Source organism: Eublepharis macularius, chromosome 14, assembly GCF_028583425.1.
Source record: "Eublepharis macularius isolate TG4126 chromosome 14, MPM_Emac_v1.0, whole genome shotgun sequence".
NCBI classification, from domain to species: domain Eukaryota; kingdom Metazoa; phylum Chordata; class Lepidosauria; order Squamata; family Eublepharidae; genus Eublepharis; species Eublepharis macularius.
The window spans coordinates 3,414,984-3,440,212 of NC_072803.1; the positions used below are offsets into that span (position 1 = coordinate 3,414,984).

Genomic DNA, 25,229 nt, shown 5'->3' on the forward strand with positions numbered 1-25,229 from the left:
TCGCTGCTGCAGAACTGAGGTGTGAGGGAGGCACTGAGGAGGGGTCCTTCCTCTCCCTCTGTGCGTACTTCATACAGTAGATATTCCTTCTTTAGGTTCTTGTACAGCAACAAAGAACTTATTCAGTCCAAAAGAGAAGAAATCAAGAAACTGAAGGGTCAGATAGCACTTCTGCAGCAGAAATTGGAAAGGTAAGGAGCAAGTTTTCCAAATATAGTTTTCACACAAAGCACAGTATTTATATCTCTGGGGAGCAGCTGTTGACCTAGAATATCAACATCTCTTGTTCTTTATGCTCATTTTTGTAATATCCCACTTTTCTCCCTAAGTGGGACTAAAAGCAACTTATCACCTCATTCCCTTTTTCTCCAGCTTATCCTCAAACAGCAGTAGGAACATGATTGTGATGGGCCCGAGTTTACCTGTTGAGCTTTGTGGCAGAGTGGGGATTAAAATCAAGTTTTCACAGGTCCTCCTAATCCATCACTCTTGCCACTGCACCTCACCTATTCTTATTCTCTCCACTGAGGAGCATGTGTGACCTATTGAAGTTGGCCTGATGGCCCCTGGATGGTGCTCTATGAAAGTATAGAATAGGAATCTCCACTTCTGTACGGTCTCTTTGATATCGGGCAGCATAAAGGACTGGGAGACGCCTGCTGTTCACGTTCTTTTGGAGAATAACACTGGCATACCCATCTGACACCGAGGGAGAGGGTGCTGCTCCAGGTCACTGCCTCCATTTCCAGCCCAGCAGCAGTGGGCTTACCTATTGGCAGATTCCAGCCTACAAGCTGGAAATGGGTTAGGGCCATGTCGCTTGGCTGCAGTGTCCATTTTTGGAGAGGGTGCTCTTGTCCTGCATTGTATGGACAGTAAGCAGCAGAGCAAAGATTGCGGAGGTGCTTAGGATGAAACAGCCCACGGATCCTGACTTCCCAGTCGAGCCCATTCACATTTTTACCCCCAAAGTTTTATGCATTATCACTGACAGTTTGGGAGATGCAGATGCAATGCTGCCTTTTTCTTTCAGGTCCGCTTGTTTCATTTTGTGCCATTGGTACCCTAATTGATAGATTTGATTTCGCCACGCCTCACAGATTGAAGCTCCCCTCTTCGGAGCACTTACCTGAGGTTCTAAAAGGCAGCTGTTTCGCGATGGTTCACTGTGATGCTTGTTAGCATCTTCTCGTGCCAAACAGACAAATCATGCAGAGACAGGCTGTAAAGCAATCTCAGCCCTTGGTATGCGACTAACAAAGCATATGCACTTAAGGATATGCCGAAGGTATAAAGGAAATTAGTCACTAACTAAACTTCATTTGTTCCTGTTAACCTAATTTCAAGCATATAGGGATTCACTTGAATCTCTCATGCTCTTTTTAGATACATGAAATACGGTTCTGGTGCAGATCGTTTCCCCTTGGCGGACATGCTGCTGTATGTTCTTCAGTTTGCAAGTACAAAGCCTGCTGTTGCTTCATGTGCTCAGTCCTTGGTGACACCAGAACCCCAGGCCAAAGGCAGCCCTCCAGTGCATAGCAGGTAAAAATGGGTTTGTTTGAAGGGCACGAGGCCTATTTCACCAGGTCTTCGGCGCCTTATTTCTGTTTATTTTGATTTATAGTCTGCCTTTCTCACTGAGACCCAAGATAGATTACAAGCATCATCAAAACTTTTCAGTCAGAGTAGTCTCTTTCTCCCACCCCACCCTGAAATATTTTTAGAAAGTCGTACAATGCCATAAAACTGTGGCGATTTCACTATTCACGTTGATGATTAACTTAGTACAGTTTAAAAAGTGCTGCCTAACTTGGTTGTAACGGATAACATCAGTTGCCCCTGCCTATCTGTTTTACAGGGGGGAAGTAACACAAGCTACAGAGAATGTTCAGGATGCTGTGGAAGATGCTGCAGCCATCTCCCACCCAGAGCTGGTGAGCAGACCTCTCCAGTTGCCCTGGGATCCTGTGGAGACGACAGACTATCCGGCTCCTCATGTGGTCTCAGAGGATGAAATAAGCCTTGTTATGACCTGTCTGCAACGATGGAAGGATGAGGTTGAACAAGACATACAAGGTCCGTGTCTTTCATATAACAAATTTCTGCTTATGGATTTAGTATATGCAATCATGGCAGTCCAAACTCTATCCCAAGAAATTGCCAAACAAACTTACATCAATACAGTGTATATGAACTGTATGCAATGTGATGTTGCCTGTTCCAGTGTATGGGAACAGGCAATACCACATTGCCCACATGCCCCTGGCAGGAGGAGTGTGTGCGCAGACCCCTGCACGCACGTTCAGATTGTAATCAGGCATAGAATTTTCAGAAGTGTGTTAGAGGAGGGGTGCAGCAGCATCAGATATGAGTACTGAAAACTGTGTTTTGGCTGGTAGGCCTGCGGAACTCCATTGCCCTGCTGGCCCAGTCCGTTGAACTGATGTACGCCGATCCTTCCCTCCATCAGGTAGGTGGTCTGACTTCTGCTCCCGGTGAGGAGTCTTCTGTATCCTTGTGCTGACCCTAATTGACTTCTTGAAAGAAAAATTCTGCAAGTGCATGCATGGGTGAGTAACTGCAGCGGTTTCAGCCAAAATCTATTTGTATGATTTTATATGCTGCATTCTGGTCCAGAAGGACCCTGTAAGTGGCTTACGCAGAATGACAAAATACAGTCAGATAGGGTATTGCTGTCCCTTCTAACCTAGAGGTCTTCTTGGTTCTCTTGGCTGTCAAATAGAATTAAAGGAATTGTAGCTAAGTGGCCACCCCCAAAGTCCTGAGCAGTGGCAGCAGTCTTGACAGTTGCCCAGTTGCTTGTTCCTGGCTGATCAGTCAACTCTTGTGCCCAAGCAGTTTGCATAGTGTCCTCCAGGCAAAATTAGGGGTGGGGTTGTGTGTTTAAAGGCAAGGCTGTGCACTTACACATGAAGCTGCCCTTGACTGACTCAGACTGTTGGCCCCTCAAGATCAGACTGGCAGCAGCTCTCCAGGGTCCCAGGCAAAGGTCTTTCCCGTCCCCAGTTGCCTGGTCCTTTCGACTGGAGGCGCTGAGGGTTTGACCTGGGTCCTTCTGCATGCAAAGCAGAGGCTCTGCCACTGAGCCATGGCCCCGCCACAGTTAATTAGAATTCCAGATGCCGTATAATACCCTGCAAATGATAGAAGTATTGCTTTGCAATATGATTGCTGAAGGCATTGGATAGCCTAAATTTCACATAACATCCTCTAACACAAGCATCCACTGCTTTCTAATAATATGCTTTGTACTAATTCCCATTCTTGCCAATAGTATCATTACTCTTCTCTCTTCTCAGAATTAATCTGCCGGGGCCCTGCCTGTTAGTTGAAAGACACACAACTTGGGCCTCCTGGTCTTTCCCTGAGGGGGTTCCATCCTTTCCCTCTCCTATGTTCAGAGTCATATGCTGAGTGCATTCTGGACTGTACAGAGCCTGCCTCTTGGCTGCTCTTCACAGGAATGCTGCAGTCTAGAGTGGTTATATTTGTGAAGTCCTGTGACTTTTCCTTTCCACTGATTGATTTATATTTGATTCCAGTTAGTTAAATGTCTCTCGTTTGATACTCACATTTGTGCTGTTGCAGTAACTTTGAAATGCTGATTGCAGTTATCTCAAGGCATGTTGCTACAACAGGAAAAAAATCTGCCTGCCTGTCAAACCATGGCTATGAATGGGGAGTTGTTATGGGGGGACAGCTGGGAATGTCTGACGGAATAACCGTCTGTAATTAGTGCTGCCAAGTGACCCGCTTTGCCCAACAACAAAAACACTGGAGCCAAGACGTTGTGATAAAGTGCAGATGGTGTATTATACAAGTCCATATAATACAGGTGCAAAAGTGCTCAGCATACATACAGAGAGAGCAAAACCAGAGTCCAGTCCTTAGGTCAGTTACCAGAGTTATCCAAGATTGTTCTGAGCGACAAAGGTTTGCACCAGGCATCAAGCTGAGCAGATCAGCGATGCACAAACCTTTGGCTGGACTTTTAAGTGTCCACTAGCCTATAGGGTGAGTTGGAGTCAGCCAACCAGCACACGGCTGATGCAATCTTGCCGCAATCCCAGCTTAATTGATCAGGTGTGAACTGTCAGAGAAATTGCTGACTCACCCTATGCTCTATGTTAAAGGGCACAACAGCCTTTACACATGTGCAAGTGAGTTTATATTCTGACACTCCTGCTAAACTCCTTGCCACATGTCACATATCATTTATATATATTATACACAGCTGACCTTACATATTTACACCATCAAACAACCGTTCAGTGAATATGTTATGTTTTATCACATCCAACCCTTTGGTAAACATGTCAGCTATGTTTTGTTCAGTGTTGCTGTATTGCAGGTCCACCAACCCTTTTTCAACAGCTGCTTTTACGTTTTGATACCTGATCCCTATGTGCTTGGAGCGACTTTTAAAGTTCTGCTCCCTAGCTAACTGAATAGCAGCCGTGTTGTCACAGTGTATAATGACCTTGTTTTGGGCTATACCAAAATCATGGCATAGCGAAGTAAACCACTCCACTTCTGTGACACAGGAACTTAAAGCACCAAATTCTGCTTCTGCGGAACTTAGGGATATAAACGTTTGTTTTACTGCCTTCCACTGAACCAGGGCACCACCCAAATAAATAGCTATACCAGTGGTGGATTTCCTTTGCTCCCTGTCCCCCCAACTGGAGTCTGAAAAAGCAAACAGGTTTGTATGGCTGGCTGCCAGAGTTAGTTTCCTGTTGCTTGTGCCCTTGAGAAACCTCAAGACTCGCTTGGCTGCCACCCAGTCAGATTGCCTGGGACTGGCATTCCTCTGGCAAAGACGGTGTACAGCATAAGCGATGTCAGGCCGAACCCAGGAGGACAGATATAGGAGAGATCCCACCAGTGATTGATATAATGTTGTGTGAGGAAAAAGCTCACCTTCTTCATCACAGCTATTTGTAATTATGGGAGTGTTAACTGGCTTGGCTTCTGCCATGCCAAATTTGTCCAGGAGCTGCAGGATTTTTCCCTCTTGGGACAAAACATAGGTTCCATTTGAGTGCCTGGTCACTTCCACCCCTAGGTAGTGTCTTAAGGGGCCCAGGTACTTTAGTTGGAACCTTTCCTGCAGCTTGCCCTGGAACCATGTTAGGTGCTCCTCATGCTCTGTTATGAGACATAGATCATCTACATAAACCAGTAAATGCACCCATTTACCTGCCCTTTGTAAGGTATACAGACATGAGTCAGCGTTGCTCTGCTTAAAACCCAGAGCTTTTAATGCCTGATCCAGGCATTGGTTCCATTGCCGGGCACTCTGTTTCAGCCCATACAAAGCCTTGTGCAGTTTTAAATGCATACCTTTTTCTCCCATGGGGAAACCTGGGATTTGATCCAGGTATAGACTTTCTTCAAGGTCTGCATTGAGGTAGGCAGTTTTTACGTCAAAATGGAAAGCTTTCCACCCTTTGAAACCTGCTACAGCCAATGCAGTCCTAAAAGTCTCGGTTTTTACTGTTGGTGAAAAAACTTGGTCGTAGTGTATCTGATTTACCTGTGAGAATCCCCTAGCGACCAGTCTTGCTTTGTATTTGACAGAACCATCCTCCAGTGGTTTCTTTTTGAAAATCCACCGGCACCCAATTACCTTTTCACCCTTGGGTAGCCACATTGGTGACACAACCTTATGGGTAATGAGGGACTGGTATTCTTCTTGCATAGCAGCCTTCCAGCCCTCTTGCTCTTTTTGTGGCAGTTGTTGAACCTGCCAAAAATCCTCTGGCTCAGAGGTGTAAACATAATTTATGGCCTGTGAATAGCCCAGCCGGTCTGGCGGCACACCTTTGTTTTCCCTCTGTGACCTCCTCGGCACAGCCTGCATTTGAGCAGGGCTGGAGGAGGGAGAGGAACTGTTTGTTTCTGCAGGAGGGGGAGATCGGCTGACAGCCGACTCACCCTCCTCTTGCTTCACAGCATGCCGTTTCTTGGGGCTGGGAGTTTTTGGAGTGATGACGTTCTCCTCCTGCTGTGGAGGGGCCAGAGGCAATAGCAATTGTGAGTGGTTGCTATCACCTAGCCTCTCCCAGCGAGAATTTTCCTTAAACCCCGCGGACCGGCTGAAGATCACCTCATTTCTATCACCCAGGAACCTGTAGGCTTTTGAACCTGACTGATAGCCAAGAAAAACCAGCTCCCTGGCTTTCTTGGACAGGGTCCGTCTCTTACCCAAAGGGACGTTTACAAAGGCTTTACTCCCAAAGACCCTGAGGTGATTTATGTTGGGGTACTTCTTATACAGGGCATGGTATGGAATGTCCTGTATGGAAGAAGTCCAAGTCCTGTTGGCCAAATAGCTGGCAACCTTCATAGCTTCAGCCCAGAAGTGTTTCTTCAGACCACTATCAGCCAAAAGGGCTTGCATTTTAGTTTTGAGAGTCTGTATCCACCTCTCAGCCACACCATTCTCCTGAGGAGACATAGTGTTGGCAAGCCTCTGTTCAACCCCTTGCTTTTGCAACCATGCCTTTAATTGGTTTGAACAGAACTCGCCCCCCCTATCTGACTGGATAGATACCACAGCAGTGTCCAGCTGTCTCTGAACTCTGCTCATCCAGTACTTGAGTGTACTAAAAACCTCTGACTTATGTTTCATGGGATACACCCAACAAAACCTTGTACAGTCATCCACTATTACAAGCACATATTGGTTCTTAGACACACTTTGAGGAAAGGGGCCAGCCACATCCATATGAACCAGCTGAAGAGGCTTGGCTGACTGCCTCTGGCTGTGTTTGGCTACTGGGGCTGCCTTGCTTTTTACTTCCTTGCAGATATTGCAGTCTAGGAAAGCATTGCAAGGCTTTACCTTTACCCCTAGCAGTCCCAAAGTTTTCTCCAAAGCCCCAAAAGAAGCATGCCCAAACCTGCGATGGAGAAAGTGTATACACCCATCGTGGTAAGGGCGGTTACTCACATGGCTAATGGTAGGAGAGTTCTTAACCATGTAAACATTGTTAGTTCGTGGTCCAGACAGCAGCTCCACTCCGTCCCTGGAAATTGTACACTCTCCGTTAGCAAAGCAAACAGCAAAGCCTGCTTTGTCAAGGTCAGCTACAGAGAGTAAGTTATTTTGCAGGGATGGGACACAAAGCACCCCCTCCAGGGAGTGCTTCAATGCAGGAAAATAAATCTCCCCTTGACAGAGCGTTGAAGCAGCTTTGCCGTCTGCAAGGGAGACATGGCTGAGCCTGGGCTCTGTTTCAGTGACCAACAAGTCACGCTCACAACAAAAAGATTGTGTAGCACCCGAATCGACTAGCCAGATACTCCCACCAGACACAGAGGGTCCAGCAGACACCAGTGCTGTTTGAGTACGCTGGGTCACACCACTGCTTGCGACTCCTGCTGACTTCTGCTGCTTTTTCTTCCTCCGGCTGGATGGGCAGGCATTCTTTAGATGCTGTGTAGAACCGCAGGCAAAGCAATGACGGACACGCAGTGCAGTTTCCTCGCTGGAAGCTTTCTCCGGCAGGTGCTGGGACACTCCTCCGCATTGTTTGTTGATTGCAGAGCTCTTGAAGGTCGTAGCAGTTTTCGCTTCTTGCTGCCTTGATTCCTCCTCAAGCAGCAACCCAGAGACGAGGCCCATCGTTAAACTGTCCACGTCTCTTGCCTCCAAGGCTGTAATGAGGCTATCAAACCTGGCATCCAGAGAGCTGAGCAGGGCGAAGACTTTGTCCTGTTCAGGCAGGATTTTTCCTCTCTGAGCCAGCTGTTGGAAAAAGCCCTCCATCCGAGTCAAGTGAAAAGACATCGACTCCCCCGGCTGTAGATAGCACCGGTAAAGCCTTCTTGTCAGAGTAATGAGTGAGCCCGCTCCTTGCCTCACATGTAGCCTTCTCAAAGCGTCCCATGCAGCTTTGGCAGAAGCAGCACCCATCACATGGACAAGCTGAGTCTTATCCACACTCAAAACGATGGTGGCCAGGGCTTTTTCAATGTTAGTCTGATCTGCAGGTGTGGGAGCAGCGGGAGGGTTGCTTACAGCAGTCCACAGCCCTTCCCTTTTTAGATAATGTTCCATCCATACTGCCCACGTAAAATAGTTATCGGCTCCCAGCCTTTCAGCCGGCATGAGAGCCATTTGTGCCATGGTTGTTATCTTGCACTCTGCAGGACTCCCACGCACTCACCGCACTCACAGCTGCCTTAACGGGTCCAGGCACCGGCTTGTAACCAGTCAGTGTCTGTTCCAACCCTTGAGCTGCCACACAACGATCCAGACGACGCTCCAGCAAACCAACAGGTTCAGTTGCAGGCGGCAGGTACACTGGCGCAGCGGAAGCGTGCTGGGCCCATAACCCTGACGGAATAACCGTCTGTAATTAGTGCTGCCAAGTGACCCGCTTTGCCCAACAACAAAAACACTGGAGCCAAGACGTTGTGATAAAGTGCAGATGGTGTATTATACAAGTCCATATAATACAGGTGCAAAAGTGCTCAGCATACATACAGAGAGAGCAAAACCAGAGTCCAGTCCTTAGGTCAGTTACCAGAGTTATCCAAGATTGTTCTGAGCGACAAAGGTTTGCACCAGGCATCAAGCTGAGCAGATCAGCGATGCACAAACCTTTGGCTGGACTTTTAAGTGTCCACTAGCCTATAGGGTGAGTTGGAGTCAGCCAACCAGCACACGGCTGATGCAATCTTGCCGCAATCCCAGCTTAATTGATCAGGTGTGAACTGTCAGAGAAATTGCTGACTCACCCTATGCTCTATGTTAAAGGGCACAACAGCCTTTACACATGTGCAAGTGAGTTTATATTCTGACAATGTCTCGGTTGGATTTGTCCCTTAGGTCGTATTACTTCACTTGCTAAAAATGAGCCTGAAAGCCTATTTGTGAGTGCGTGGGTGTGGTTGCCTTGTCTTCTGCAGGTCCCTTATCATTTGCATGCTGTCCTTGTCCACGAAGGCCAGGCCAACGCCGGCCACTACTGGGCCTATATCTACAACCAGCCCCGAAAAAGCTGGCTCAAGTATAATGACATCTCTGTGACGGAGGCCTCCTGGGAAGAAGTGGAAAGGGACTCGTTTGGAGGCCTGAAGAATGCGAGCGCCTACTGTCTGATGTACATTAGCGAAGCGCTCTTCCACCTTGCTGCAGGTAAGGGCACTGAAACACGTAGATGAGCAGTCTCTGGCTCTTGGCTCAGTCAGCAGCATTCAGCAAGGTACCTGGTTTCGGCTGGTGGCATAGGGACCATCTTGGCTGCCTGGTAATAGCTTGTCATGCCTGTACTGGAGGGTTGGACTAGGTGATCTCTTGAAACTCTCTAGCTCTGTGATTCTGGCACTTGGATTCTAATGAGATGGCTCCAGATTAGTGGGAAGGATGCATGAATCTAAAGGGAGGTCTCTCAATGCAGAGGCCTCCCTTCTCCTGTATAGTACACGTGTAGTGCCCTCCTCCTGGGAACAAGGTATGGCGTGTGTAAACAAAAGTTGCAAAGTGGCTTTTGTGGCTGCTGGTGAGCACTACCCAAGCTGCCCAAGTAACCGGAGAGAGCGCTAGGCACCGATAATGAAAGCGAAACTTGTTGACTACTTTTTGTGACGAGAGTCTTTGGTCTCTGCTGAGCCAGGTGAAGGGAGTTACCAAATGTGGGGGGCGAGAGCAGACGAGTCCCTTCTAGCTGCCTGTTTTCCCCAGCAGACGAGGACAGCAGCGAGCATTTCCAGCAGGAAGTGGAAGCTCTGAGTATGGATCTGCAGCACTATGTTCAAGAGAGCAACTGGCGGCTCGAACGTGAAGTGGCGGAGTGGGAGGAGGAGCAGTCCTGCAAGATGGCTCAGATGGAGCAGTCGGAGTCGTCTGTCGAGTCTCAAGATCTGTCTTCGGACTCTGGGCAGGGTGAGAGGCACCCACTCCTGGGACTGTCGCTTTCTAACCTCCCCCTCAATCTTTTAGGCGGCTGGCCAGACATGGCAAGGTGCCAGCACCTCATTCCAGGTTTTCGCGTACCCTCCTCCAGTCTTCCTGAAATCTAATAAGAGACCTCATCTTTTTCTCTCTCCTCAGAGCTGTCTTCACCCTGTGGACATGGGGCATGCCCTCTCTCTTCTGAGCATGCCATGATCACCAAGGACCAGACCGCTCAAGCCATTGCCAATACAGCTGATGCGTATGAGAAGAATGGGGTGGAGGCAGCCCTCAAGGAGGTGAGGACTGCCTATCAGCAGTGGCTGGTCCTTCTGAGCTTGCTTGTGCCTCTGCTCCTGTCACTTCAGATTTCAACTTTCCTGTTTTGCTTGGTTTTTTCCCTTCTGTTGGATTTCTTACTCCCTGCCCCCCTTTCCATCTGTGCTGCCACAGTCCAAGGAGGCAGAACCAGCAAAGGACTTCCTGGGAGAAGCCAACCTCATAGCTCAGGCAGATGAGCAGCAGGACGCTATGGGGCTGGCACCTCCAGCCCAGCCTAGCTCTCAGGTCTCGGAAGTGGAGATCCCCAGTGTGGGCAAGATTCTAGTTAGATCGGATGCAGATGGCTATAATGAGGAGGTAGGCAGCAGAGTGCAGCCAGCACCTCAGTGCATGTTGTGCAGCACACAGCATTCGGGCCCAGCTGCTTTGGCGCGTTTGTGTGCTGTGTTGAATGGGGGAGGAGGAGGAGGTGAGGGCATCATTGCATTCCCTGGAGCCGCTCTGAATTTCTTCTGCATCCTCTTTCTGTGCAGGAGCCAGTGCTGTGGCTAGGACTCACAGTGCATGGGAAAGTCACCCACTAACTTTGTGTGACAGTGAATGGTGTGGTTCTTGCTTGCCTTACCACAGACCGAATTAACGATGCACGCACACATGGTTCTGCAGTAGTCAATAGTGTGGTGGTGGTGGTGGTGGTGCCTAAAATTGTGTGTGGAATCCCAAAATTATGCATCATGGAAATGGGTCCCCTAAATGGACCTTGGCTTTTCTGCCTGCTCTGGACAGCTTGTCTTTAAAACTCTTTAACTGTTCAACCTCCTCTTCCCCGCCCTTGGTGACTGCTAATTTCCCCCCCATCCTCCTCTTTCTGTTCTTTGTGGCAGGTGATGCTTAGTCCCGCCATGCAGGGTGTGATCCTGGCTATAGCTAAAGCCCGTCAGACCTTTGACCGGGATGGGTCTGAAGCAGGGCTAGTTAAGGTACTTGCTCTTTTGAACCTGGGCATGCAAGTCGGTCTGCGTCAGTGGGAAACTTGCAGTGCTTTCACGCCAGAGGCCAGCAAGCCATCTTCCTTGTTCTGCCCTGGGATATCTTGTTTATGCAGAACTTTGTCTGTTTGGGTCATGGGAGGACAACATCCTATGACTAGATGATGTCAAGGGGGTGGGAGTTCTGAGGTTTATGGAAGAGCCTGTTCATTTTTGCCTTACCTGGGAAAAGTAGAATTTTATGAGTTAAGTAAGTGCTAAGTGCTAATACATAAATAGTATAAATACTGTTCTACACAATAAATATCTAAATATCCTACAAAATATCTGTAATCCACAATAAATAAGCAGTCCACAATAAATACAGTCAAACTGACAGCCAAAAAAGTCCATTCGAGGTGGTGCAAGAATTTCATACAGTAGAGAATTAATAGTACATTCTTTCTTCCTTTTATATTAACAGTTAATGCAAATTGATTGTACTTACCCATTCAAACACTGTTTTCCTTCAGGAATGACTCGTTTTCATGTACCTGCAGAGAAAAAGAGCAAAAGGAAGAAAGAATGTACTATTAATTCTCTACTGTATGAAATTCTCACACCACCTTGAATGGACTTTTTTGGCCATCAGCTTGATTGTATTTATTGTGGATTGCTTATTTATTGTGGATTACGGATATTTTGTAGGATTTTTAGATGCTTATTGTGTAGAACTGTATTTATACTATTTATGTATTTGCACTTACTTAATTTGTAAAATTCTACATATTGATCACTCCCTGTGTGGGTTTCTACCTTGTTTTTGGTTTGCTTTACCGGGAGAGCTTCTTTGTCAGTTGTTTACCTGGGAAAGGTGTCAAGCCAGGCAAGTAGAAGCAATGGATGCAGTCCTGGCAGCACATGAGCATTGTTTCTCTGAACGATGGGTGCTGGTGACTGTCTCAGGGCAACTTGCCTCTCAAGGGCTGCCTCAGGCAGCAGAATGGCAGCCCTTGTAGCATCTTGTAGTTGGGAGCAATTGCCTGGACATAACAGGCCCCTGGCCAGATGTGCAGGTCATAGACTCGCTTGCTGGAAAAGAGACCTTAGCCCCCAGCAAGCTTCTAGGCTTTCTCACTGGAAGGGAAGTTCTGCTGGTGGTGTAAATGCAAACCAAGGTGAGTTTTGGCATGTAGCTAACAATTTACAGGACCACCTGGAAAGTGCAAGTGGTGGTTGCTGTGGAGGCCAAGCCTTGACCCTTGCTGGGATTTTTTCTGTCAAGTCTGTCCTAAGACCTCTGCTCTGCGTCTCTCTTAAAGGCAAGCGACAGCCATTTATTATTAGGTAAGCCAGATTTAACGCCTGTTATTGAGACACCTGCACATTGAACAGCTTTTAACGTTTTCTCCTGTAATTATATTACCCTACTCTGTACATCCAGCTGGTGCATAAACACCGGCATTCACATTTAGAGATGATTTCTAAGATCGTATTGCAACTTAAAATCCTTCATCAGGTGGATGCTACTTCTAAAAGAAAAGGTTTCAGAGTTGAGCGCCCAGTTTGTGATACTGCAGTTTACTTTTAATCAGGGCTTTGTTTCTGGGAAAAGAGGTGGTAGAACTCAGTGGGTTGCCAGCACAGGAGGCAACTCTTGGCGGGAGGTGGTGCCCCTGGTACTACATGTGCGTGCACAAAGTGCCCGCATGCTCCCAGGGCCAATGATGTCACTTTGGGTCAGCTGGAACAAGGGGGGAGTTTTTAAAAGTTTAAATCACCCTCGGAGAAAATGGTCACATGGCTGGTAGCCCTGCCCCCTGATCTCCAGACAGAGGGGAGTTTAGATTGCCTTCTGTGCCACTGGAGTGGCGTGGAGGGCAATCTAAACTCCCCTCTGTCTGGAGATCAGGGGGCAGGGCCACCAGCTATGTGACCATTTTCAAACGGTTCAGGAATTCCGTTCCTTGGTGTTCCAGCTGAAAAAAAAGCCCTGCTTTTAACTCACTTATGTTTATAGACAGATGCAGTACATGTTGCTAAAGCTTAATTCTGTTTCATAGGGCCCAGGAATTAGTCCTTTAGTCTGGTGCCAGATATTCCTACTCAGAGGAAAAAGGAACATTAGATGTGTGTAGAAACACACAAGAAGCCTTATCCAGAACAGAAGACTCTAGGCTGGTGGATTCCCTGTCTCTTGTTGAATTCCCTCGGCTAAGAATGTCTCCAAGTTGTGCCTAATTCAGGAGATCAAGCACTGATATGCAGTACATTCCAGTAATGTCAAGCTCGAAATCCGCAGATGGGACTGCAGAGTACTTTTTAAAGGGGAATCTGCATGTTAGGAGTGCTGTGTACCAGTGCCGTACTGCCCGTGCTTGGAAGCGAAGCATTCCGCCAGCTGGGGTTAGAGACGTAGCTTCTGTATCCAAGGGATCAGGTGTCCAGAAGTGGGAGACCTCCCTCCACCCCCAACATTCACTCCACAGGCAGGGCTATTTTTTTTTTTCAACTATTTTTCCATTTTTTTTTCTTGGGAAGTGATGCTGTTCCTTCAGCTTGAAGCATCCCTCAGATGGACGGTTTTAGTATAATGCCCAAAATGCAACTACTCCTGCCTGGTGTCTCTTTCTGTTGGTGATATGCATCCTCCCTCTCACAGGCTGCTGCTGTACTGTGGCACATGCAGAGAAAGATGTTGGGCTTTCTTTTTAGCCCTAGTGAAGAGGGCATCCTAATTCTCAAGTGTCAGGCCTGCACTCTGTTTGTAGACAAGAATTCCTCTCCAGCTCTCCACAAAAGCAAAACTCGGGGTTGATTTCCTATAACCATCTTTCTTTGTAAAGGTGTTTTTAAGTTCAGAGGGTTTCTTTGGCATAGCTTGGTTTTCATGGGAGATTCCAGTATGTCAGCTCAGGGGTTTAGAAGCCCCTTAAATGCTGCACTGAAATCAGTGGAAGTGTGTCCACTATTGCCCTTTCCATGTTGTCCTTTCCATGGCCAGGAAAAACTCTTACCCATAAGTAGGTCCAGCATTTGTCTGTTCTGCACATTCATCCTTCTGCATCCCAACAATTGGAGGTGCTAGAGTTCTGGCCGGAACAAAGACATCTATTGAACAGATGCCCTTCCTGATGTTTGTCCCTGGTCTGCATGCCAGAATTCCTTTGGTGCATGAGAAGGAGCTGGGAGTGCTGGCTTTGGAACATCCCTTCATGCGTCAGGAGAAGGGTCCTGTTAAAGTGATCTGCTAAGCAAGGGCCACAGGGATGGAGTACCCACATGTCAGTTTAACCATGCTTTCCTTGGATCAGTCCCTTCTGGCAGCCATTTTTCCTCATGCCAAGGGAGGGCTTTTTCAAGCTTTCAAAAAGCATTAGTAATTGACATACTGCTATAGGTTCGCTATTTATTACTTTTCTCATCTGTCTTTCTCACTGAGACTCGAAGTAGAATACAATATTTAAAAACTGCAGTAATGTGTATGACAATGCAGTGAAACTGGACTGCAGATTGAAAAGCAAACAAAACAGAATGATGCATAAAATGTAGTGAAACTAGATTACAAAGATAAGAAAACACTTTGATGAAGAACAAGATAATACACTTTTTTAAATTGCATGGGAAAAACCACCTGCAGATTTTCAGACACTAAACTACAACACTATTCCTCTATAAAACGCCTTACTGAACAGCTCCATTTTGCACGTTCTGCAGAATGGTGAAAAGAGTAGGAGCCTCCTTGACATCATCAAGGTTGCCATTTCATTGGGTGGGAGCCACGGGAGAGAATGCTTAGGGATGAGCACCTGTTCATCTTCAGGCTAGCAGTGTGACACCTTCAGAAACTGCTGCCCAGCTGAACAAAACTGTTATAACGGGGCATATTGAGAGAGGCAGTCCCTGGATATAGCCGCATTCATCTATAATGATATGAGAGTTGTATTTGGTAATTGACGTAATGCTATAACCTTAAAACTGGTAATTGACACTACTCTAGCAATATGACAGTTACCAGGTTTTTAAAAACAAAACCAAAAAAACATAATGGACTAAAGCAAATAAATGGTGCGGATGTGGGCGGAACCTGCAAAAATGCATTCCTTCCTATCCAAGTTGTGAATGTGCTTCGGCTGTGGTCTTTTCCAAAACATCACACAAAACCAGGCTTAGGGAAGATCGCAGAAAATGGACTTTTAGGTTATGATGTCATGTGGATGCTCCAGTTCAGAAACAAGACCAGGGCAAAATCTCCTTGTGGACCAGCTTCAGTCTAGCTTTGTAGGATTATGATTCTATTCTGTAACAGTCCTTGAGCTGATGGAGTGATTTTCAATGAGTGTGGTCTTTGGCGGGTTAGAGCTGCTCTCTCGTACACATACATCGACTGAGTGAGTAATTGTAGGTCCATTTCTTGGCTTCACTAGGCATTCCGTGAAGAATATTCCCGGCTGTATCAGCTTTCCCAAGAGTCCCCCACGCCTCAGAATGACCCCCGGCTTCAGCATGTTCTAGTTTACCTCTTGCAAAACGAGGCTCCCAAGCAAGTGGTAGAGCGGACTCTTCTGGAGCAGTTTGCAGACAGAAACCTCAGCTTTGATGAAAGGTTTGTTCAGCGCAAATCGAACAGTAGCCTGTCAGATAGCATATAGCATGAGTGTATAGAGAAATGGTCCATTGCAACTCTTTCCCTTGTGTCCTTGGGCACAGTTTTGGCAGCTGTGGTTAAAGAGGATGAGGGCAGGAGTCCAAAGACACATGATCAAAAAGGTACAGTAAAAATACTTACTGTTTAAGCAAACGCTTCCTTCATGTTTCCATCCAGCAAGAAAGCACAAATGTCTTAAGTTTCACATTGTAAAATCTAGCTATTGCAGTGCTTTGTGCTCTTGGGCGTAACAAGTTAAACATCTAAACGATTGCCTCATTTAGGTTCTCTCGCTCTCCGCAATCACTCGGTCATGTACTCTCTCCCCTTGCTTGTCCTGTGAACAGGTCGATTCGCATTATGAAAGTCGCACGAGCCAAGCTGAAGGACATTGGTCCTGATGAAGTGAACATGGATGAGTACAAGGTAAAAGGCCCTCCTGGCCTTCAGCTGTCGATGTGTTAAAATTTAATTACCATGACTATAAATGCTGCTGCTCATGGGGGACTGCACGTGCTGAGATGTTGGGAGCTGTGCCCATTTTTCAAAAAGAAAAGAGCCGCCTGTGCTCTGAGACTGGTCAGTCTGCTTTGACGCTGTGTGTGTGCGCGTGTGCCTGCATTCTCTGATGGCGAGCACTGGAGCAGATGCATTCAGTTCAACATCCAGAGCTCATGAGGAGGGCAGGGGGCCAGGATCCTTCAAGTGAGGCGAGTTCCTCCTTCCAAGTCTTCTAGCCTCTGTCTGCAGTGCAGGGCTCCTCGGAGAGAGCAGGTTGATGCTTTGCGTGGGACACAACCTCTCCTTCACGTTTTCCCTTCAAGATGGGGCTGGGCTGGGGAGGGTCACCTGGCCTGGTCTGAGATGGGCACCCGCAGTTGGCCAGGAATTGCAGCTGACTTGTAGTAGCAGCTTTGTAAAAAGAATGGCTTGTATTGAGAGAGGTCTTGACATGAATAAGAGTGACCACAAGCGGAAAGCAGCAAGATGAATACCGGGGGCGAGGAGGCGGGTTGCGGGACGACAACGTGCCATCATGATTGTGTGTTGACTGGTTCCTGTTTACCGACAGAAGTGGCATGAAGACTACAGTTTGTTTCGCAAGGTGTCTGTTTACCTGCTGACAGGCTTGGAGCTGTACCAGAATGAAAAGTAAGATTGTGCAAACTACTTCTAAAAGGGGTGCTGAAAATATTCAGGGTACTCAAGAGCTCAGTCTGTTGGGAGGCTGCGACCTTAGTCAGTGTATAGAACACTGGAGGTGAGCCTTTAATCTGGCAACCGGATTACAGTTTGAGGGGACTAGGGGCAAAGAGATGTCCCTTTGTGCTGTCTATGACTGGCTGTCTGGGTGCTAGAAAAGTTATGTTCATACAAACAGTGATAACTCTGGAAAAACTGGCACTCTTTCTCTTCCTGTAAGGTACTGTGAAGCCCTGACCTACCTAGTATATGCTTATCAGAACAACATGACCCTCCTGATGAAGGGACCCAGCAGAGGAGTAGATGAAGCTTTGATTGCTCTCTACAGAAGGAAGTGTCTCTTGGTTGGTATCAGTGGCAGTGAGGCCCTTCCCTGCCTCTTTGTGAGCAGGCTGCCCTGCCTGCGTTTCAGTTTCCTCTTCTTTGCAGATACGCATTTGTATGTTCAGGCCTGTTCTGATCTAATCTAATTGTTGCATGAAGACGCAACTTTTCCATGGTAATGCTTTAAAAATGTCTGTAAAAAGTATCACCCAACTAGTTTTTGTAGTGTTTTTTGCTTGCTTCTTTCTTCTCTTTAAGAAATAAGATTGATCATTTTTGTCGTTTTGTGAGTATCTTGACTTTATAAGGTTATATCCTATTGTTCCGTTCAACTAATGGCACTGCTTTCCCCTGACACCAGCGATAGGGTACAACCCATCATTTTTACTTATTTATAGCTTTCTCAATCTCTTGGGGCCAGAGTTCATAGCTTTTAAATAGTTGGCTGTTCAAGGCAGTTTAATCACATTTTGCCCCAATTTCCAGCATTACTTTAAAAAGTTGCAAGAGCAGTATAGCTTGTCACAAACACCAGGCTGCTGCCCTGCCCATTGGTTCCTGTTTCTCTTCTTGTTTTTCCACAGAAGTTGAATGATGCTGCAGCAACACTTTTTGAAAGCTGCCATGAAGTGCATGTGGCCGAAGGCATGAACCACTTGGATGAGCTGATCATACCTTGCATGCACCTCATCATAAGCAGTGACATCTCCAAGGATGACCTGGATGCTATCGAGGTCATGAGAAGTCGTTGGTGTTCTTACCTGGGGAAAGACATGGATGGTAGGGAGCCTCTTTGCTGCCCTGACTTCCTGATGAGTGATCTAGTGGCCCCTCCCTCCCTTCAGTCTTAATATTTCCCCCCTGTTATTGCTTGCTTCTGCATTCCCTCAATTACAAGTCTGTAGCAAAATGCCTGTTAGGGTGGGCCCTTCAGATTGCAATAGTGATGTCAGCTGCCTGAATTCAGATTAGTTTGGGAACATTTTTTTTCTTCAATTTTTAGTTATCAAAAATATTTATATCCCACCTTTTCTTGTGGCTCATGCTGGCTTTGCAACATTCTGGGCCAAGCCAAAACGTTCAGAAAGGACAAACTTCAGTGGAACCAAAATAGAGCCAGTCTGTGGCCACTTAAAATTAAGGCTGCAAAGTAGTTTTGAAGCTGTTAGGAGTAAAGGAGCCTCTGGTTTGGCAAAACTTGTGGGATAATGGTGAAAAATTGTCAGATCATCATAAGGAGGATAGCGGTATGAATAACTGCGCTCACTGCTAAGAGGGGACTGCAGATGTGCTCTTCTCTCCGCCCCACCCTTTGAAAATATTGGTGCCATGCATGTTGAAGGTGAACCTAGCTGATACTGCCTTGTTACAGACTCCCTGTTGCCTGCTTGCACCACCATCTTGGGGGCAGAGCTCTGCACACTATGCCTGCCAGAGCACAGCTTGTTTTAAAAACCTCCTCCTTTTTCCTTGTCTACTTTGTGGAAAATGCTGGTAGTCTGCTGCTGCTAGAAAAACTCGGGTTTAGATCGGTGCTGGTCTGGGCCCTGGTCACTTCTGGTCGGCCCCCCACAGTTCCCTGATGGGAATGCAACTCAAATGGGTGCTTGGGGGGGGGGTGAGGGTTGCCTTTCCCCCGCTTCCCCTTTTCTCTGGCTTAGTTTTGGCACTGCTGCAATTGGTACAGTTGTGATAAATGAGTGCATGGCCTGTAAGCAGGTTTATTCTACTCCCCAAAAGCAGAGATCCACTTTTAAAAGCTTTATTGGCTAAACTTAAAATCTAGAAAGCACAGATATTTGGGAACAATCTATATATTTATTGTCATTTGTAGCCTGCCTTTCTCATGGAGACGCAAGGCAGATTACACAGTGTGCAATAAGTACAGTCAGTATCAAGGACGTAGGCAGGTGAAATGATGCAGAACACTAGTAAAAGAGATGACAGTGCAATTGCTAGCTAGACCCACTTACGTCTAAAGGTTTCCTTCTGAGAGATGGACCTAAGTTTCATCCCATAATACTAGAACTCAAGGGGACCCAGTGAAATTGATGGGCAGAGATTCAGGACGGACAAAGGAAATGCTTTACTCAACAGTTTTAAGTAATTAAATTGAGGAGAATTCACTGCCACCAATAGCTGTGGGCCACAAGCATAGATGGCTTTAAGATGGAATTAGACACGTTGACCGAAGGAGAGGTCCATCCATGGTTACCAGCCACAGTGACTAAAAGAAATCTTAATACTCCCAGGGGCTGCATGCCAGTGCTAGGAGACGACATCAGGGGAAGTCCTTGGCCTCATCCCGTTTGGCCCTCCCCGCAGGGCAACTTGTTGGCCACTGTGTGAAGCAGCTGGCTGGACTAAATGGAACATGGGTCTAATACTGGAAGGCTGCTGTTGTGTTTAAATCGAACTGATATGAATGCTGTTCACTTTAACCAGCAGAGGATGAATTTCATCAAGCAGACAGTGTGGACAACACCCTCCATGGTTCTTCAGAATGCTGTGCCAGAAATAAGAGCTTGAGGCGTGTCTCGTAACTGCTGCTAGCCCTAATGTTAATAGTTACAGGTTGTGTCTGGGTTGTGGTATCTGCTGCTTATTCTTCATAGGAGTTGGTCTTGACCACTGTTCGGACCTTTTAAAATTGTTGGGCCCCTTTTCTCCTTTTCAGAGGACTTGCAGTTGAAGTTGGGTGAATTATTGCCCCGTCTGCTGGATTGCTCTGCAGAGGGAGTCGTTCTGAAAGAACCACCCAAGATCCGTCCCAACTCACCCTACGACCTCTGCAGCCGCTTTGCAGCCGTGATGGAGTCCATCCATAGGGCTTCCACTGTGACCGTGAGCTAAGCTGTGGACTCTACAGCAGAGCACTGGAGGCTACAGACCACCAGCACGTGTGGAGCTCAGCTACTGCCCGTCTTCAGAATAGTGCAGGGAGGGAGGAGATACAACACCAAGTAGGACAACCCACATCAGGACGGAACTGACAATTTACCTAGAAAAAGGCTGAGAAGACTATGGTGCTTTTTCTCTTAAATGTGCACTAAATACGGCCAGCAGTGGCATGCACTCATGTTTCACAGCATGTGTTTGCCTAGATCAGCATTTGCCTCTTTTATTCCTACAAGAACACACTGGTACTGTGCAGATAGATTTTAAATGAAATACTGTGTGTGCAATTTTTATTTATTTGTACATCATAAGTAAGGAACTTACCCCATGAGCATTCTGCACGCTCCATATTTCAGTGAACTTGGCACATGTGCTGGTTAGTTTCGCAAGCAGTGTTTGCACAGTAACATGGTGCCTGACTGGAACACGCTTAGGTGGCATGTGAACACAGCATGCAGATGGGCCAGAGCACGTGGCGTGTGTGTTGTCAGTGAGGTGGGGCGCATGTGGACTGTGGGTACATGTCCTGTTCCTGGCTTGCCTCGCATGCATGTGGATGCTCAGTGACATCAGAGCAGGACTGTGTCTGCCTTATTTTTCTGCAAAGGTCGTAGGGTGTTAAGAAGCATTTCGTTTTAAGGTTGTTCAAACACAGTAGACAATAGATTGGAGCATTACCTGTGTTTTGTTTGGAGAGGGAACCACCAGCCTGAGTTGCAGGCATTCATGCAGATCAGTGTGTGTTTAAGCTAAATGCAAACACGATCGTGGGTGCCTCTTGCCCCAGGGGAATGGGTGATGGTGCCAGTATTGTGTGATGGCAAGAGAACTGAAGTCATTCCAGTTCAGGGGTAGAGGCGGAAAACACTGCTCAAAAGGGAGTCCTTTTCTGACACCCCCAAATATTTCCTCCAATGCCAATCACAGCCTTGAATTAGCAGGGTAGCATCTTGAGATGCACAGAGTGCTGAACTACAGGACAAAAACCTTTTTTAAACACTATGCACATTCTGAAGGAAAGCATCTTCCAGTCTCTTTTTAAATGGCCTTTGTTTTATTGGAATACTGACAAATCAGGATGTAAATGAGAGTCTAATTATTTGGTAAGTCTTTTCAATAATTAAAGTGCAATAAATTTTTTTGCCATTTTAAAACATTGTGGTTGTTTGCTTTGATTCTTTTGAGGTCTTAGCCCAGAAGTTGGCAGATGGGGTGGGGAATGAATGGACGCTGTCTCAGGTTCGAGTTAAGTCCTTTGCTTTATGAAGACTGCCAGTCGGATTGCTATACAGAAGCATTGACATGACCCGTCTGCTGTCGTAGGGACAGGTGAATCTTTTCATCCCTTGCACCTGAGAAGATGGGCCTCATGTTTTTACCAGGATGCTGGTGGCCTTCCTGTCTGTGAGGTTGATGGGTCAGCATGTGGGGGTGGGCTGTGTGGTACTCATGGCAGGGTTACTGGAGTCTGGGGCAAGAGTTGTATGCTTTTCCCAGGATGCTTCTAGCAGTCCTCATTGGGTGCTGCAGTGGTCAACCAGAAGTGTAAAATGGGATCTTGACTTTGGGTGTGTTATTGAGCATGCACTCATGCCACATTTCACACCAATGGGCTTAGAATTCATTACTTGGAAAGAAACTTAATAGGACCTCCGCCCTCAAACAACAGAACAGCCAGATGTCGTAAGATTAAGCATATGATCTGACCTTGCCTTGAAATCTGTCCAAGGAAAGAATTTACGTGTCCTGTTGATGAGCAGAGCATAGATTTGGAAGAGATTATGCTAATGTTTCTTTCTAGCTCTGGTTTCTCAGTTTTGAAAACCAGAGCTCTGATCGTCTCAGTGGCTATCTAAGGGGAACAACAGGATATCCTCTCAATTGCCGTTCAAGGCAATCGCAGTGGTGGCCGGGAGAGAAGACCCCTCTGTGGAGTTGTGATTGCAGACTGTGGGAGGTCCGTCTTCTGTTCAGCCAGGCTTAGAACTTGGACACTTATGAGATGCCTCAGGCAGCTTTCACAGTAGGGGGGCTTTGCACTAATCTGTGTCTGCAAGGGGCTGTAAGTGGAATTGAAATGAGAGTGCTACACAGTGCTTAAAACTGTTAGATTCCCCACAAAAAACCAGCCACAACTATCTTACTAGGCAAGGCTTTGCAGCATGAAACGGGAGCTTTATTTACTTCTGAGTAAACATAGAAGGTTCATTTTTGTTTAGACTGTGGAACAATTATACTCTTTGTTCTCTGCAGCCACACATGCCATTTAGGAGTCTGTTTGTTACCAGTATGATGACTGGGGGGACGGGGGCAGGGGGAATTCAGTACTGTTCTTCACTTTGTGGGTGAAACTCTTGCTCGCTTCCAGATAATTATTAAATTCAATGGTCAAGTTTGCCTTCAAAATAAAAAGCAGTACATATCAGTTCGTTGAGGGATTGATAGTTGTGCTAAAATTAACATCTGGAATTTGCTAACTTGTAATAGACGTTTATCTGGCTGCTTGACTTCCCCTTGCAGGAACTTGTCATGGTATGAAACTCAGTTTGATAATTATGACAGTTATTGCTTAATAATTGTACCAGATGAACTGGTCGTCTGTGGGAGAGAACAGGAAATAATTAGGTGGGAAACACAATAAAGGAAGACATATTTTAAAGGGACAGCAGCCTTGAGAAATCTCCATAGAACTTAGCCTGTACTGGACCATCTGGTCCTCCAGTGGGGTTTTTTGTTTTTAATTTAAAAAGTTGCCACAAATCAGATCTTGAACAAGATAGTAGGACAAGGTGGGAAACACTGGAATGCAATGGTTTACTGATGATACCTGGATTTCCAGGTTAACTTGATCTGCATACCGCTATCATTTATCATGTTAACCATCTTGATTTGTCTGCTGCTTGCTTCCCAGTAGGGAGGCCATCCTAACTCTGTTGCAACAGACAATGGTATTTTAAATTCAGTGTCACCACAAACCAGCTAGTGCAAGCTGCGGTTGACAAGCTAGCTACAAATCTAGCTTCAAACCCCAATTTGGTACCAGCCAACAGATCCTAATTTGTTGAATGGTCTGCATTCAGACATCACAACTAACTGGATTTGATCATAACAGTTTATTATGACATCTGAATGCAGCACAGAAGTAACTTTATTTTGCATCCCTTAATTGCTGTCAACATGTCTTGAGCAACAAGTTTTGATCCATTTCTTGTGAAAAGCAAACAGCAGAGTCATTTTTTTTATTTTAGTGTACTTAATCACCTTTTAAGCTCTAACAGTACCTGCTGAATTTGATACTTGGCTGTGGACATTGGATCCAGCCTTACATCCGCTCAAAATCACAGCTGAGATTCTTAACAGTGTGTGGCTGTACCCTCTTGTCACTGCTGATTTGTGTGGTAGGAATGAAAAGATACGGAAGTTGTAAAAAGGTTTGCTTACACCCACACACATCCATTCTGCTAACTGCGAACCTTTATTACGCTATTAAATTGCTGATTGTTGCAATGGCTTTTTCCTGTAGGATTCAGGTTTATGTTCCTTTGGGTGCTATGGGCAATCTTGTTAACAGCTGAAAATGCAGTATAGAAGGGCTGTCTTCTTGCTTCAGGACAGATTTTCAAACAAAAGGTCTTTTAAAACTTTCAAGGAATCAGAAGTATAGCTCAGTCAGTGAGTGAAACAGAAACTATTCCAACAATCTCTAGTCTTTGGTGCAGTGCATAGAACTCAGATGACAAGGTCTGCATTTCTGGTTGCTTTATATTGATGGCAGTTTGGCAGCCTGGGTAGGTTTGGCCTCTCTGGTTGAGGGTAGGCTGCTAATGGCTGAGGTGGTCCTTGCATCTTCTGCAAACAGGTGGAGCCAATGAAGAGAAGCCCACCGGCTACAAGGAAAAAGCCTGCAAACCAGCCCAGGAACAAAGCTTCACCAAACTCCCACCTCGGAACGATCTCTGGCACAGTTTCGTCCCAGAATTCCTGTACGGTGTTGTAGGCAACCCAAGAGACTGGCACCAGAGTGGCTATTCCAGAGAGGCAGAAGAAGATTCCCCCAGCCGCTGCAAGCCGTCTTTTCAGTCCCATGTTTTCATTCCTCGTCTTCAGGCAGTTCAACCCCCAAAGAGAGAGAGGGAAGGCAAGCAATCCCAGGCCGTTGGCAGTAACCATTAATATCCTAGCTAGCATAAACAACACGGGCAGGGCGAGCAGAGAGTCGTAGGCTTTGCATACTGCAGCACCCTCATCTTGAATGACGCAAGCGTGCCAAAGGCCCATGTTCCACACTTCGAGCTCATTTAAGTCCAGGTTCAAGTTCTTCCAGAGAGGCACAATGGTTGTAACACAAGAGGAGACCCAGCCAAAGAACGCAAGGAAGAGTCCACCCAGCTGAGCTTTGGTGCTAGGGGGCCACGCCATGTTCAGTGCCCTGGAGGGAGTCAACGGCACAACTCGTTCCTTGAGGCTTTGCTTAGAAGCAGCAGGGGAGCATGAATGTGCTGTAGGTATCAATGAAGCCACTTTGATTTGGTGCTTGCTTTCACAATAGCAGTGCAGGGGGAGGAATTGAAGCTAATAACACTAATTCCTGGGCGTGGCCAGGATCCTTTTTCGTGTTGTGTTGGTTTTTCCTTTCTTTGGACACTGAAAAGCCTGACGCAACTGAAAATCCTTTGGGTGCAAGGAGGGCACAAGTTTCTGGGCTCATCACATCGGAGCAGCTGGCTCACCCCTTCCCAGGACATGACTAGGCATGAATGTGGCAGAAATAGAAACTTCAGAAACAGATTATACATTTTGTGTAGACTACATATATATAATATCCTTGAACGTGTAATATGAAATTCCAGTATACTGATGAGGCTGGTTGCTGTCTCTTTCTAAACTCCAGCCATTCCTGTCCTCTTTTGCCCAGTGAGGATAAGAGAATCAAACCTTTTTCCAAAATGCCCCATCCAGATTTTTCTGGGTTTTT

At 46.5% G+C, this 25,229-nt stretch overlaps 2 protein-coding genes across 8 annotated transcripts in view; one reads left to right on the forward strand and one right to left on the reverse strand.

Moving 5' to 3' along the window:
* USP28 (ubiquitin specific peptidase 28) overlaps positions 1 to 21,411 on the forward strand; it is a 41,716-nt gene extending 20,305 nt beyond the window's left edge. For 4 of the 7 annotated variants that reach the window (XM_054997375.1, XM_054997378.1, XM_054997379.1 and 1 more), the window contains 15 exons: positions 96 to 191; positions 1,387 to 1,545; positions 1,862 to 2,079; positions 2,403 to 2,473; positions 8,947 to 9,175; positions 9,722 to 9,922; positions 10,091 to 10,230; positions 10,385 to 10,570; positions 11,098 to 11,193; positions 15,609 to 15,787; positions 16,177 to 16,255; positions 16,902 to 16,981; positions 17,253 to 17,376; positions 17,941 to 18,136; positions 20,034 to 21,411. In XM_054997375.1, coding sequence (XP_054853350.1) covers positions 96 to 191; positions 1,387 to 1,545; positions 1,862 to 2,079; positions 2,403 to 2,473; positions 8,947 to 9,175; positions 9,722 to 9,922; positions 10,091 to 10,230; positions 10,385 to 10,570; positions 11,098 to 11,193; positions 15,609 to 15,787; positions 16,177 to 16,255; positions 16,902 to 16,981; positions 17,253 to 17,376; positions 17,941 to 18,136; positions 20,034 to 20,209 — 2,230 coding nt within the window. In that variant the 3' untranslated portion in view covers positions 20,210 to 21,411. The remainder of the gene's footprint in view (positions 1 to 95; positions 192 to 1,386; positions 1,546 to 1,861; positions 2,080 to 2,402; positions 2,474 to 8,946; positions 9,176 to 9,721; positions 9,923 to 10,090; positions 10,231 to 10,384; positions 10,571 to 11,097; positions 11,194 to 15,608; positions 15,788 to 16,176; positions 16,256 to 16,901; positions 16,982 to 17,252; positions 17,377 to 17,940; positions 18,137 to 20,033) is intronic. The other 3 variants (XM_054997376.1, XM_054997377.1, XM_054997381.1) reach the window with 3 other exon arrangements.
* A 2,188-nt stretch (positions 21,412 to 23,599) lies between these two features.
* CLDN25 (claudin 25) lies at positions 23,600 to 24,779 on the reverse strand. Its single transcript, XM_054998390.1, has one exon. The coding sequence runs from the start codon at positions 24,671 to 24,673 to the stop codon at positions 23,984 to 23,986; it is 690 nt and encodes a 229-aa protein (XP_054854365.1). The 5' UTR covers positions 24,674 to 24,779; the 3' UTR covers positions 23,600 to 23,983.
* Between the last annotated feature and the right edge of the window lie 450 nt (positions 24,780 to 25,229).

Bases quoted from the DNA above. Each gene is read 5' to 3' on its own strand.
- CLDN25 (XM_054998390.1), bottom strand. From the start codon at position 24,673: ATGGCGTGGCCCCCTAGCACCAAAGCTCAGCTGGGTGGACTCTTCCTT.